Raw genomic sequence first — 15,143 nt, 5'->3', positions numbered from 1 at the left:
TCAGGCACAGCTCTAACATCAGTCCTTAACCCAGCAGAGTTTATGATCAAGGCCACTCCGGGAATTCAGATTTTAGAGGTAGCATCAGACTTTCCTTACTTTAACACTTAACGTAGGGAGATGTTCTCTGTCTCAGGGCATTTAACAAGCTCTTACATTCATTACAACGGAAGTGGTCTGAATTGGCGGACAGAAGGAATGCCTTGGGCCAATCACTTCGCAGATAAGCATGACTTGCTGATCACCTCAGTTTCTCCTACTACGACAAAAGTGACAATTTTACCAGCAGAAAACTATTTTGGAAAGCACTTTGATATACATTCCTTTTTGTCATCCAGAGTTATGCAAAGAAGTGTCAGTGACACCATTGCTTAGCTTCTAATTATTCTGCAGGGAAAGCCCTCTATTTCCGTCCACCTCTTTCAAGGCCGTTCATATTTTTCCATTACCCATGCATTTGCTTCCACTTCCCTTTATTCTTCTCTGCTGTATGGTCAACGTCATGGCTGGCTATTGCAGTGGAATCTTGTTCAGGGCAATTATGTAAATATTTTCAGAAAGTCAAGGCCATATTTTTTAATAAGCATGCATTTTTGTCCTTCAAGAAGATGCTATACAGTGGGAAAAATTTCAATTCAATTATGGGCAATTTGTATTTAGTGTGTGATTTAGATAACGAATCCTTTGCTTCCCCTTTTCCCAGCTCCTCTTTTCTCCTTGGCCAATTACATTCATCCCCAAGTTAGGACTCCATTTCTGTGAGCATTTACCTTACATGTCCTAACTTTCTTGGATTTGTCTAATTCCTTTTTAGGAAATAATGTATTAAATTTTTTTTTTTTTTTTGCTTAGGAGTTGCATTTCTGTTTTAAAAATTAACCTTGAATGCTTTGCTCCCTTCTTTGGGAGACTGCCATTTTGTTGCAAAAACATAACAAATCTTGTTTAAAACCTATTTATCCCCAGAATGAATGTGATAGTGGTGCATAGGAATATATTTCTAAAAGCTAAGCATGTACCTCGGTAAATTCTACACCTGCATATATTGCAGCCCATACTGTTAAATAGGTAAATTCTCAATCATATATGTCTACCTATATTTAGATTTTCCTACAAGACTTGATTTCTGCGGTTTGCACAGCTTTATGGCTTCCTGTCCTTCAGATGTCTGTGCTCTGCAGTTGTGTTTTCTTAGCCTTGGATCCCAAATGTACTTTAAATGTTTAAGTTTCCAGAGGGGACTTACTTTCTGGTGCCAGGAAAGCTGTCACTTGGGTCCTCATTCTGGTAGTCGGAGCCCTCCCACCTCATTTGCTTTGAACGGAACACTCTCTTTAGAACGCTTTCTTTAAGAATCTTGAAGATGATCTTTTCCCTTTGAATATTACTGAATACTTTGCCTTCTGGAAGCCAGCTGATCTTGTCACATCCACCATGGCAGAGGGGAAGGGGAAGATGTTCAGGAGACACAACAGCCCTCTTTGGAACAAAAAAAGGAATTGCCGTTTACCTAGAAGTCATGAATAAGAGATCAGCCTAACTAGAAAAACAACCCAGCGTCCTGCAGGTGCTGTGCTGTGGGATCAATTTAGTTAATAATACAGTGCTACTCCCTGAGCGGCACGCCTGGCCCTTCATAGCAACCCATAGTCACAATAAGAAAGAAAGGGAGCACAGGTTTAGGAAGATTCTCTCTCACCTTTGCTTTGAGAAAATAATCATATCACACAAATGTGGTTTGGGAATGTAGAGGTATGGACCATGGAAGAACAGAATTAGAAATAAGCCGATTTCAAAACAAGATACAAAAAGTACAGAAGGATGTTTCATCAGAAGACATTAGTTCTGTAGGGCGGGACCTGGCTGGCTGAGATCAAGAGCACGCAGCTGGTCAGCAGCGGAGGGGCACGAGCCTCCGACTGCTGACCCTGATCCTGAACGGTATTCTTTCCACTGCACCACAAATAGAGAAAGTGAATGAGGTGGATTCCTTGAAACGGTCTTATCCACTGCGGAAGACATTTATCCATCAGAGAGTTTATTTAAAAATAAAATATAATCATGTGGTGTACTTCTGATTTCAGCCAAGGTCGATAAGCCAAATAGCTGGAAACATTCCATCAGTTGCTATTTAGAGCACATGGTGGGGGTGAGGAGTACAGTACAGGGAAAATGGTCACTGGTATTTTCATACCATAATATATATATTATATATATTTTTTCAATTTACATGCAATATACACCTCATTGGCTTGATGAATGGCTTAAAAACATGGCTTGCTTTTTTCAACTTATGTAAATAAATATTATTGTATTTATTATTGTATTGTATTCAAGTTTGCTTGGAAGAAAGAAGTCTTCGCCTATCGAAATATCCTACCACAAGCTCCCTTCTCTGTCCAAAAACGCTCATGAAATCATGAGAATCACATTATATTTGAGTGATTCTGATTCTCTAACATATTTTAGATATATTTAAACGATACCCTTTTGTTTATGTTTAAAAGCCTTACTTTTTAAGTTTTCAAGTTGAAAATTAATTTGAAAGCTCAGAAATAAAATTCTGTATCTGCTGCTCTGGGCACTAATATATGATATGATATAACCATGATTCTTCTGTGGTCCTGGCCACAAGCTTTGAGGTTTGGTAAGAAGCTGGCAAACATGACCAGCTGTCTTGCAGGGGCTTGGCTCACACAGACCACCTCATTTCTGATTAATTGCCGTGCGCTTAATTACCAGCCAGTTCATGGGATACAGCAAAATGGTGACCCTGGTTCAGGTGACAAAGCATGCTGAGATTAAGCAGTAGCTAGAACAACCCTTATTATCTGTATTTTGGCCTCAAATCTGGGAGGAGTTTTTGACACCTACCTTACTCAGGGCGATGCTTTCAAGTGTGGCGGGTTAAGATCATTTAGTACTTGTGCTCTGGGCCCACAATGAGGACTGGCTTCTGCCAGTAGAGCCAGAACGGAGCATTTGCATTTTGTTGACTCTGTTACTGTGGATAAGAGAATAAGAAGCAGGTTGGCCTCTTACCTGTGTTAATCTGGACATTTCCTCAGTTGTGGGCAATGAAGCTCTTTGCTCAGTTCAGCTCGAAGACTGTGCTGAGATTATCACTCTCTCGGGGCCTAGTAGGTCTGCAGAGTTTCAATTATGTCCACACAGGGTGCATCCATGGCCTCCATTAAGTGCCAGATGCAGAAACAACACTGGATGTGTGCACACTGGCTTCCCCTCTTCCCTTTAGGAAAGCACTGTTTGCCTCCGCTGTTGTCCGTGTTCAGATAGGAAACGAGTTTCTGCCTGAAATCCCTGTAAGACTTGGCAAGATATTTTTCACAGACTGATTTCCTCTGGTTTGAAGACAGGATGAGCACTCAAGGTTCCAGGCTAAGATCTGGGCCATTGTGACTCTCAGAATGCTAAGCGATCGGAGACCAGAAAATAGATTCTGTAATACCTTCTCTGAGATGGAGGAAAGTGTGGCAAAAGAACAGCTGTGGGGCACTCCACCCTTCTGATTCCTTGTTTTTCCTCTGTAACTCAGTGGATGGTCATGGGGACAGCCGAGAACAGCCACACTGCACTGAAACTTCCACTCCTTGACAAACCCAAGACACAGAAAAACTACGCCCAACCTGAGGTTCTGCGTCACACCTTTGAGACTCTGTCTAACCTTCACAAACTGCTGCCAAATTGTATGATGGAGACACTCTACTCCTACAAGAGAGAAGAGGACAAACAAAATTGTATGTGGGCAGAGGTTGGGCATGAACTCTTTTTAGTAAGCATACACATTGTCTTTGTGCAAACTGCCTCTTTATTTATTTATTTGTTTAATGTTTTTATTTTAAGAGAGAGTAAGCAAGCAGGGGAGGTGCACAGAGAGAGAGGGAGAGAGGGAATCCCAAGCATGCTCTGTGAGTCAGCACAGATCCTGATGAGGGGCTCAAACTCACAGACTGTGAGATCATGACCTAAGCCTAAATCAAGAGTCAGTCTCATAACTGACTGAGCCACCCAGGAACCTCCTGCCTCTGCTTTTAACCATGAGTAAGAACTGACTTTATGTGGCAGGCGTGGCCAGTCCTTGAGAGCCATGGCCCCATGCATGCCAATTATGCTATGTGGGCCCATGCTCTCTGAGCTCACTTCTTCCCTTTCCTTTAATTGGACTGGACTTTTATGAACCAGGAGAAGTCTGTTACTCTTCTTCAGACAAAGCCTACCTGTGGGATGATGGAAACTGGACTAAGTGGGAAATCATCACTAAATTTTCAGGTTCAAACTTGATTTGAAGATGAGTAAGAGAATGTCCAAGTTGAAGGTTAGGCTTTGAAGCCTAATTCCTTTGCTCTATTTCCCGTTATTCCTTCCTCCTGTCCTGCTCTCCGCCCACCCCCAACACACTGAGGATTATAAATGCCCCTCCTTTTCTGGAGTTTGGAGTAGCCCCCACTCCTGGAATTCTGTCCAGGCAGTTGATAACTGGATTGATTTGCAGAATTGGGTGGGGCCTGCCTCCTGAAGTGTTTGTTCATGCTTCAGTGAAAGACAAAGGTAGCTGGTAGCCACTTGTGCCCATGAACTGAGAAAGCAAAATGGCAGCTGCCACAGTGGTTAGGATACAAGTCTTGGGGAGGAAGGTTTAATGGCAAATTTGTCCACTTATATTCTGGTTAGTCCCAAGTCCCTGAATGGACAGTATTGTAAATTGATCCCAATATCCAGATTACACTAAAAATGACATAAATATGATCAAGAAAAATAAAAGCAACCTACTAGAGTAGATAAGTATTATAGACAGGCAATTCCCAAGATGAAATATAAATTACCAGTAAGCATGAACACTTTTCCCACACTCTGGTAATCAAGGAAGTAAAAGATAAATCAAGGCAATATTGTTTAGGCCATCAGACTGGTCAGATTTTAAAAGATCAATACTGGTGACCATGTGGGGACATTGAGACCCTCATAACCATTATTAGCATGCTAACTGATTCAGGCTTTTTTGAAGAATAATTTGAAAGTCTTTGCCAAAATTTAAAATGTGTGTTACTGGCTTATTAAATGCATTGAAGTTGGCAAAGGGTATATAGAAAATAATTTTCTTTTTTGTCATAGCTTCCCCTTTTGACCATTCTGTTTCTCTTCGGTCATCACCTTTGGGTAAAATTACAAGCAGATCTCATAGGTTTCCTGGTCATATTCAGATGACAAAAAGTGTACTCTAATATCCAAATTCAAACCTTCATCCAGAGTAAAACCTCACTGCCCCCCACCATTTCAGCCTGACATGGACTCAGACACTGGGAGTGGTTCTGGTGGCACAGTGGGTTTCTTTTCATTGTTTCAACCCCCTCACTGGCTGCTGTTGGGTTGACAAGGGCGAGGGTAGGAAGGACTGAAAAGCTTTTCCTTGACTGTGAAATATCAGACTGGCACCTGTCATTCACGCCTTCTAGAGGCGGCAGCTTTCCAAAGGTGGCCTCTTCTTTCCCGGGGAATTTAGTGGGTTCCCTTGCTGGAGGTCTCTCATCTGCTCCCATTGACATTTCTCCCCTTCCATCCCCATCCTTTCCCCAGCTTCTCTATGGTGACCTCCCAACCCATGTCAGCAGAGATCATTCCACTCTGACAGAAGCCGTCTTGAGATCCTATTCAAGATGACTCAGAACCAACCCCCTTCCAGGAGACTCACGGATAGCTTGTAGTAAATTTGACTCCCTGTTCATCATACCTTTGCCCTGTTGATAAAATACAATTGGTTCCCAACAGTAACCTCTTGTCTCTGTGGCAACAGGCAGCTGGGGTCCTGGTTGATTATTTCCACATTCTGAGGTGTTAGAGCTGAACTGTGTCCCCGATAATGGTATGTTGAAGTCTTAACCTTGAAGTATCCCAAGATGTGAATTAATTTGGAAATAGGGTCTTTACAGAGATGCAGATGTAATTAAGATGAAGTCGTATTAGAGTGGGGTGGGTTCCTAATCCAAATGACTGGTCCTTTTAGGAGGACAGAGACACAGAGGGGGATGATGGCCATCTGAAAACAGAGGCAAAAATTGGACTGATGTATCTATAAGTGAGGGGAAGACCAGGGTTTGCAGCAAATACTAAAAACCTAAGAAGAGGCAAGGAAGAATTCTCTCTTAGAGATTTCAGAGAGAGCACAGCCCTGACAACACTTTGATTTTGGACATCCAGCCTCCAGAATTGAGAGAGAACACATTTTTTGTTCTAAGCCACCAGGATCATGGCACTTTGTGATGGCAGCCCTAAGGAGTGAATGCATCAGGCGTTAGGGGACACAGCTGGGCTCCCCAGGTGGTTCTCTTAAAGTACCTTGAGTTGCCAAGGGGAGGGGAGATGCTAAAGCATACAGGGTCACAACAACGCTGCCTAAGGAAATCTCCACGTGCCATCAAGAATGTCTACCTTGTGGGGCGCCTGGGTGGCTCAGTCAGTTAAGCGTCCAGCTTCGGCTCAGGCTTCTCACGGCTCCTGAGTTCGAGCCCCGCGTAGGGCTCTGTGCTGACTGCTAGCTCAGAGCCTGGAGCCTGCTTCAGATTCTGTATCTCCCTCTCTCTCTGACCCTTCCCTGCTCACGCTGTCTCTCTCTGTCTCTCAAAAATAAATAAAAAAACATTAAAAACATTAAAAAAAAAAAGAATGTCTACCTTGTATAGACAGGCGTGTTCTGCAGAGGTGGGTAACTGGCAGCTACTGAATTTTTCTCAGACTGTGTGGCCTTAGGACAAAGCCAAGACAACAGAAAACTTCACATTTTAACATCCTGTTACATATCCACACCCCTCCAACTTAGCGATTCCACTTCCGGTTAGCGTCCTAGAGAAACACTTGCACCCGTGCACAGATGCGAAGGGAGGGTGTGCGCTGAAGCATTGTTTATAATGTGACAACCTGCAAACAGCCCCATGTCACACAATAGCAAAGTGATTAAATGAGCTGCTACATCCATAGGATGGAATACCGTTACAAAGAAAGTTGACGTCATCCATGAAATAGTGTTACATTATGAAATAGTGTTACAAAGAATGTTGACGCTAAAACATCTACAAAACACACTGTAGAATATTAACAAAAAACTGCAAAGTAAGAAATGCTGATCCCATCGATGCCAAAAGATGACTGACTGTACATACAGTCATACATCATACATGTACATACAAACATGGATGTAAATGCATAGGGAAGAGTTCTGGAAGGAGCCATATCACATTCAGGCCTGTGGCTACCTCTGGAGAAAGGATGAAAATGCATCCAGTGTTTATGTGAGGTTGGAGAAGTGGCTTTTGATTTTCTAGTGATACTCCAATTATATGTTAATTCAACTTTGTTCCCTTAGCTTCCCAGTGTAGACACTGATACTGATAACCCCTTTAGCAACATATAGTGTTCTTGCCGTGTAAAACCACTGCTCGTGACCACTGAGGTGCCTTGTCTGTGAGGTGTTTGGCTGCAGGGATTCTTCACTGGGGTTGGAAGAAGTACTGGGTACAGCTGAGGGGGACGGCATTCGGGGGGAAGAAATGCTTCCTCAGAGTCCTGAGTCTGTGCCTTGCAGGACCTGTGCCCAAGGCAGAATCCAGTCACTGGGGGGACATTAGCCTGTGACACTCTGAATTCTGTCTCATTTCCAGAATGCCATTTCCGGTGATTGCCTCAAAGGTGTGTCTGGAGATGACCCTATTCCTCACGCTTTCGTCCGTCAGATTACAAATTCAATAATGTATCCCAGTGTCTCACTGCTACGTGTCTAAAGCCTTCTGTCTAGCAGAAATTTCACCTGACCTTAAAAATGGGTTTTAGTTCTCCCTGCACTGCTCCCATCTACACCTGCAGGGTGATTGGCCTGCATTAGACTATATTTGTTACCCAAAGCCATTAGAAGAAGGAAAGGAAAAAAAAGGAACAAAAATTTGCAGTTAGAAACACGGGTTTCCCCCCCTGACTTTTAAGTAATAGGCAGTTAAATCCTAAGAACCACATAAAAGTGAGAAATGAGGATCCGGTATACTATAGGCATTTGGATCTATTGTGCCCAGATAACTGTCCCCCAAACATCACAACCCTGGGCAAGGGCCTTCTTCCTCCTCCCACCCCATGTCCCAGAACAGCAATGTAGGGGCTCTTCCGAGATTGCGTTGGTACCCGTTTTATGCTTTTTAACACATTCTCCAGACCAGTTCTCTCAGTAGCACCAAGCCAGAAAGTAGGAAGTGGGAGGAAGTTTAGAGCTTTTGTATATTGTTTTAAACACTTAAGAAGCTACCTCTCTTGGTTAATTCATGACTTTTCCCCCAGATGCTTGGGGAGGTTGCTTAATTGGATGCAGGGAGGGTCAGGGCAAGCTGGAGGAGTGGTTTCCACAGAGAGAGCGGCTCGGGGAGGAGATGAGCGGAGCAGCTCTAGGAGGTGTGTGCGTGCACAGGCATGCTGTTCACTTGTGGGCTGGAGACTTGTGTGTGCGCATGAAAGACATCTAGGAGATGTAAAGGCAACAAATCATTTTAAAGCCTCAAGGTTTTTTTTTTTACTGCCTCTGGCACACACACACACACACACACACACACACACACACACACTGGCTTGTGTACTGGTTTATATACATTATCTATGCTGTTTTGTATGGTGATTACTAACTCATCCATCCATTCTTCTATCCATCCACCCACCTAACATGTATTGAATTCCACACATCAAAATAAGAAATCGGGGTTCTGGGTGGCTCAGTCAGTTAAGTGTCTGATTCTTGATTTGGCTAAGGTCTTGGTCTCACAGTCGTGGGATCGGGCCCTGCATTGAGCTCTGTGCTGGGCATGGAGCCTGCTTGAGATTCTCTCCCTCTCCCTCTGCCCCTCCCCCCCAATAAGAAATAAAAAACGATTCAAGCAGCTCATAGTCCAGTATATCTAAAATTTCATCTATAAATTGATAATCAATATTATTTTATTTCCAGTAATTTCTGGAGGCACCCCTACACTTTTTGCACTTTCATTCAAAACCAGGAAACTTGCTTATAATTTCAGATAAGGCTGGCAGTAAAACTTAATTAAATATTCAAAGTGAGTTCTGAGTTTTTATCTTATTTTGGTGTGCAGTGCTAAATATAATTTTTATACCGGAGAATATGAAAATTTGCTGTATTTGTTAAATTTGTTATCCTTTCTAATTCATCCCTGATTACTTACATAAAGATTTGAGGCAGTTTAGAATGCCAAAGTATGCGTACGTAACAAGACAATAAAAAACAATGTATTTGAGGCCCCCCAAAATTACTCTTAGCTGGATGTCATCAAATACCTGAATTGGGTTAATTATTTCAATCAAATATTACATTTTGCTTCCACGGGTGCCTGGGTGGCTCAGTTGGTTGAGCCTCCGACTTTGGCTCTGGTCATGATCTCACGTCATGGGTTCCAGCCCCACATCAGGCTTTGTGCTAACATTTCTTGGAGCCTAGAACCTGCTTTGGATTCTGTCTCCTTCTCTCTCTGCCCCTCCTCCACTCACTCTCTGTTTTTCTCTCAAACATGAACAAACATTTAAAAAGTTAAAAACAATTAGAAAATTTAGCTTCCAAACTGACAACCAAAGCAACCCATGCTATTCCTATCATCAGAGTATCCGTAGGGCTTCTGAGTGCAGCGCCCCTCCCCCTCAAACCGTGGGATACTGAGCTAATTCACTGCTTCCAGGAGCAGTATGTCGACGCCGTCTAGGCCAGGCCTGAGGCCACTGGGCAGGAGCCCCAGGTCCCAGCCGTGTTTTGCTCACTTGGAATTATTTGCAGCCCTTTAATGATCAATCTGTTTATCATTACATCATTTAGTCAGAGTGCCAAGCAATGGCCCCTTGAGCCGATTCTTGGTTCTTTGGGGTCTGTGCCAATTACCCTGTCTGGGACGGACCATCAGTGGTTCAGTCTGAGAAACCAGAGGCTGGCTGAGTTCTGAACTAATTTCTATGCAGGGCCACCCTGGATCACGGGGGATCAGCTTCTCTTCCTGCATGAGGTTGATCACGAGACTCTTATTTCCTAATACCCCCCAGCTGCATGCACAGCCATTCACAGTGTAATGGGCAAACTGGATTTTGGTTCTCAAAGTGTTTGGTTCTCAAAGAAGCTTACACTACAGTATCAGTCAGCTATGTCACCAAATCTACCATGTAGTTCCACTGACTTCCTTTCCTTCCTTCCCTCCCTCCCTCCTTCCCTCTCTTCCTTTTGGTAGCAGGACTGTTATAAGGAAGCAGTTTACTGAATTACATTCTGGCACAAGCTCTCTGTCCCACCGCAGATGAGTGATTGGGTCAGGGGCCAAACAAGGCCAACAGGAAGCAGTGGATGTAATGTGAATGCAGAGTATGGTTAATCTCTCTGAAGATCAAAATAATGGTACAGTAAATTGCCATTAATTCTAGAATCATGCACAAACTGCTTAAACAAACTCAGTATTTGTGGTGGGTATCAACACACTGGTTTGTTCATTCATTTATTTATTAGTTGTGCATCTATTAGATGCCTAGGATTAGGCTAAGGTCTGAATATTGCTCAGTAATATTTTTGCAGTGAATGAATGACAGAGCTCAATAGCAATTATTAAGTGGTATAATTATTCTTTCTCAAGCTAATCCTTGCTCTTACTCTTGCTATGCAAAGTTGGAAAGGAACACTGAATTGTATGAATGTTTATTCTGTTACTAGCTCAGAATTCTGAATTCTCTGGCTTAGAAAGGATCTTAGCAAGACATCAGTTTCCAAAAGAGATTAATCTGACTCCAAATCCAAGTAGCATGCCCCTGTGGAGAAGAAAATCCATCAACAATGCAAATCGTGGGTGGAATAAGTGTCAATTGTGGAATAAAAGCCTTGAGGAGCCTCTGATGTCAACCATAGTTGTCAGGTGGGTGTCTACTTTTCATGTGATGCAGGCATATTTAGAGATATATAGAGTGAACACAAACTCTTCAGGCATTAGCCAAAAAATGTCTTAATATGGTCTTTGAGATACATGGTAAGCTTGAACGCAAGCATTGCTATGTATAAAAGCACATTAGCCCCATTTTCACACACCTTCACTGAGTGAAAACTCACGGAGACAGGTGTGTGGGTCTCCCATGAACCATTGCATTTCACGTTAGTGAGCAGAGCTCTAGCAGGGCTGGGCTGGGATTCTTGGAGAGGGACCCAACTACGGAGCTATGGGGCTTTTATACTGCGTGAGTCAGGAAGCACTAGCCCACCCCTAGCATGACCAGGGTCTAGGATACAGTAGTATAAATAGTGGAACCTTAGCTTTATCTGTAGTCTTCCAGATTTTACACTGCTGGAAATAGGAGCCATTTCAGGGTCTTTAAAAATAAGGGTGATATGATCTCATCTGAAACCTCCCTGGCCTCTAGCGGAGCCGGGGTGGAAGCAGGAGAGGGAGGGTGGGTGTCAGACCGCGTGGGAACCCTGGGGGAGTGGGATTGGTTGGATTCTGGCACTTAGAGTTGCTTTGGTTTCCTGGGAAAATTATCTTTGTTAGTACACTTCCTTGCCTGATGATGCCAGACAGATGATGTTTCCAGATGTGTGTCTTCAGTATTGCTCCATGTACTGCAATACAATTCCTAATAAGTGATTTCTAAAATTAGCACTTAGTAGGTATTCAAGAAGTGTTGTTGCCAGGCTGACAGGGGAATATATAATTTGCTATAAAGACAGAGCTCTCTCTGCTTTGAAGGTAACAGACACAGGGAGAGATTTCCAGCTCATGAATTTTGCCTGTCCTGGAAACTCCCACTGGGATCATTGTCCTATGAAAAGAATTTCCTTATCTACATTTTCCCACCAGTGTCTCCAGTGGCATAACTTGACAGTTGGATTTAAAAATCCATTTTCAATGAAGGCAAAGACATGTTATAAAAGAATTAGAATGATGGTATTTTCTCCTTGGACAATACAAGGCCCTAAATTTGTGTTTGGATTAAGGATAGAAGTTATTTTAAGCGATGATTCCTGATTACTCAAGTTAAGATTATCTGACCATACTTTGGAGGCCTGTAAAGAAAGAAAACAATAGTTTATACACCTCAATATCAGGCCATAATGTCTTAACGTGAACTAATATATTTAACTTTACATCCTAGTTTGTTTGGTTTCTGAAAAATATAGCCAGATTGTTAGAACATAAGAAATGACATATTTATTCACATTTTCTTCTACAAACATTTATTTGTTTTCCTTAAAAGCTAGGACTGGTAAAATCAGGCATCTTTTCATTGTTCTTAATGTCAGGAAAAAATAATTTCAGTAATTTGTTGGCTATTGGTTTTTGCAGGTTACTTTTATCAGTTTGAAGAACCACTGTTACTGGTTTACTTAGTTCTATCATAACAGATGCTGAATTTTGCCAAATGTTTATACTGTATTCAGAGTTGATCATATTTATCTTTTCTGTTAATATGGTGAATTGTATTGCTTTTTGGAAGTATTTTTAACATGGTAGAATGTACATAAAATGTCCTATGTTCCCCATCTTTAAAGTGTTCAGTTCAGTGGCTGTAAGTACCTGTACACTGCTGTGCAGCCATCACACCACCCATATCTCCAGAACCTTTTCATCTACCTAGATTGAAACTCCGGACCCATTAAACACCAACTCCCTATTCTCTGGTCCCTCCAGTTCCTGGCAAGCACTATTTTACTTTCCATCTCTACAGATTTTCCTAATCTATTTTTTTTAACATTTTACTAATTTTTGAGAGACAGAGAGAGATGGTGTGATCACGGGAGGGGCAGAGAGAGAGAGGGAGACACAGAATCTGAAGCAGACTCCAGGCTCTGAGCTGTTGGCACAGAGCCTGATGCAGGGCTTGAACCCACGAACTGTGAGATCATGACTTGAGCTGAAGTCGGACACCCAACCGACTGAGCCACCCAAGCGCCCCCACAGATTTACTAATCTAGATACCTCCAATCAGTAAAGCCATACAATATTTGTCCTTTTGTGTCTGGCTTGTTTCACTGAGCATAATGTCCTCAAGATTCATCCACGTTGTAATGTATGTCAGAAGTTCCTTGCTTCTAAAAGGCTAAAAATATTCCATTGTAGGTATATGCTGTTTTGTTTTATCCAAACAAAAAAAGCCCATATTTATGGAAAAGATTATCCTTTCCCTATTGAATGGTCTTGGCACCTTTGTCAAAAATCATTTGATCATTAAAAATAAAATCATGTGATCATATATGCAAAAGTTTATTCTGAGTTTTCTATTCTATTCCATTGGTCTATAATGGAATCATATAATTGTTATATCTTCTTGCCTTATTGACCCTTTTACCATTACATTATGTCTTTAAGAGTTTTCTAGTCTGTCTCTTTTTAATTAGTATAGTCATCCCTGTTCTCTTTTGCTTACTATTTGCATGGAATATTTTTTTTATCCTTTCATTTCTAACCCAAACATGTCCTTAGATCTAAAGTGAGACTCTTGTAGGCAGTATATACTTGGATGCTGACTGGTTTTATTATCCATTTTATCAGTCCATGGTTTTTGGAGCATTTAACCCATTTATATTTGAAGTAATTACTAAGAGGGTAGTACTTACTTTTGCCATATATACCTCATTTCCTCCATGATTGCTTTCTTTTGTGTTTAGTTGATTTCTTGTACCAACACATTTTGATTCTCTTTTCATTTCTTTTTGTGTATCTTCTATGAATATTTTCTTTGTGGTTACCATGGGGATTACATATAACATTCTAAAGTTGTGACAATCTATCTTAAATTGTTACCAACTCAACTTTAATTGCATAAGAAAACTCCTCTGTTATTGATGCCACAAACTAAATCTTTACATATTGCATACTCATTAACATAGATTCATAATTCCATCTTATGTATTTGTCTTTTAAATCCTATAGAAAATAAGGGCATCTGGGTGGCTCAGTCGGTTAAGCATCTGATTCTTGATTTCAACTTAGGTCATGATCCCAGGATCAGGCTCTGCACTGAGTGTGGAGCCTGCTTGAGACTCTCTCTCTCTCTCTCTCTCTCTCTCTCTCCTTCCCCCCCGCCCCACTCATTCTCTCTCTCTCTCACATAAACAAATCCTATTGAAAATAAAAAGTGAAGTTGCAAACCCAAATTACCATACTACTTTTATATTTGTGCATGTATTTACCTTTACTGGAGAACTTTATATTTTTATGTGGCTTTGAATTACCATCTAGCTGTCTTTCATTTAAACTTGGATGCTGTTTAGTATTTCTTGTAGGGCAGATGTAGTGGTAATGAACATGCCCAGGTTTTGCACTGGAAGGTCTTCAATTTCCCCTCATCTTTGAAGGGCAATTTTGCCAAATGTAGAGTTACTAGTTGACATTTTTTTTTTTCTTTCTGTGCTTTAAATATATCCCACTGCCTTCTGGACTGCAAGGTTTCTGCTGAGAGATCTGCTGGTTATTTTGCTGGCGATCACTTTCTATGTTGATTTGCTTTTCTCTTGCTTTTATGATTCTTTGTCTTCGGCAGGTGTGATTATAATGTGGCTCACTGTAGGTCTCTTTGTGTTTATCCTACTTCTAGTTCATTGAGCTTCTTGGAGTTGTATATCCACATCTTTCCTCAAATTTAGTCATTTTTTTTCAAATAATCATTCTGTCCCTTTCTCTCCTCCTCTTCCACCTGGGACTCCCATCGTGTCTACAGAGGTTGGCTTGATGGAATCTGTCCCCTAAGTCTTTTAAGCTCTATTCACTTAACATTCTTACTTGTTTTTGCCCCTCAAACTTGATCATTTCAAATGATATCCCCATAAGTTTGCTGATTTTTCACCTACTTGTTCAAGTCTGCTGTCGAGCTGCTCTCGTGGATTTTTCCAGTTATTGTAATTTTCAGACCCAGAATTTGTTTTAAAAATAATGTCTGCCTCGTTGTCAGTACACGCTTACTTTCTTCACTTCACTTCACCAGGAAACACACTGTTTTCCTGGTGTCCTTTTGTCCTTTGTCCATGTTAGCCTTTAGCTCCGTTGAGGTATTTGACATTTGTTTTATTTATTTTTTTTGTGATAACTATTTTTTATTTTTTTTAGAATATAACACTATTTTTTAAC

General features: G+C 41.5%; 1 protein-coding gene and 1 long non-coding RNA gene across 5 annotated transcripts in view; one reads left to right on the top strand and one right to left on the bottom strand.

The window, feature by feature from the left end:
- The first annotated feature begins 3,452 nt into the window (after positions 1-3,452).
- C7H6orf201 (chromosome 7 C6orf201 homolog) overlaps positions 3,453-15,143 on the top strand; it is a 37,558-nt gene continuing 25,867 nt past the window's right edge. For all 4 annotated transcript variants that reach the window (XM_029944190.1, XM_029944186.1, XM_029944188.1 and 1 more), the window contains exons 1-2: positions 3,453-3,758; positions 10,742-10,940. In XM_029944190.1, coding sequence (XP_029800050.1) covers positions 3,560-3,758; positions 10,742-10,940 — 398 coding nt within the window. In that variant the 5' untranslated portion in view covers positions 3,453-3,559. The remainder of the gene's footprint in view (positions 3,759-10,741; positions 10,941-15,143) is intronic.
- Positions 11,945-13,984, bottom strand: LOC115295890. Its single transcript, XR_003910617.1, has 2 exons — positions 13,634-13,984; positions 11,945-12,082 (listed from the first exon to the last, which is right to left on the bottom strand). It is a non-coding gene; the product is annotated as an uncharacterized LOC115295890 (long non-coding RNA).

Source organism: Suricata suricatta, chromosome 7 (genome assembly GCF_006229205.1).
Source record: "Suricata suricatta isolate VVHF042 chromosome 7, meerkat_22Aug2017_6uvM2_HiC, whole genome shotgun sequence".
NCBI lineage: Eukaryota > Metazoa > Chordata > Mammalia > Carnivora > Herpestidae > Suricata > Suricata suricatta.
Note: the sequence above shows the minus strand (reverse complement) of the source record. Positions and strands in the feature narration are given on the sequence as shown.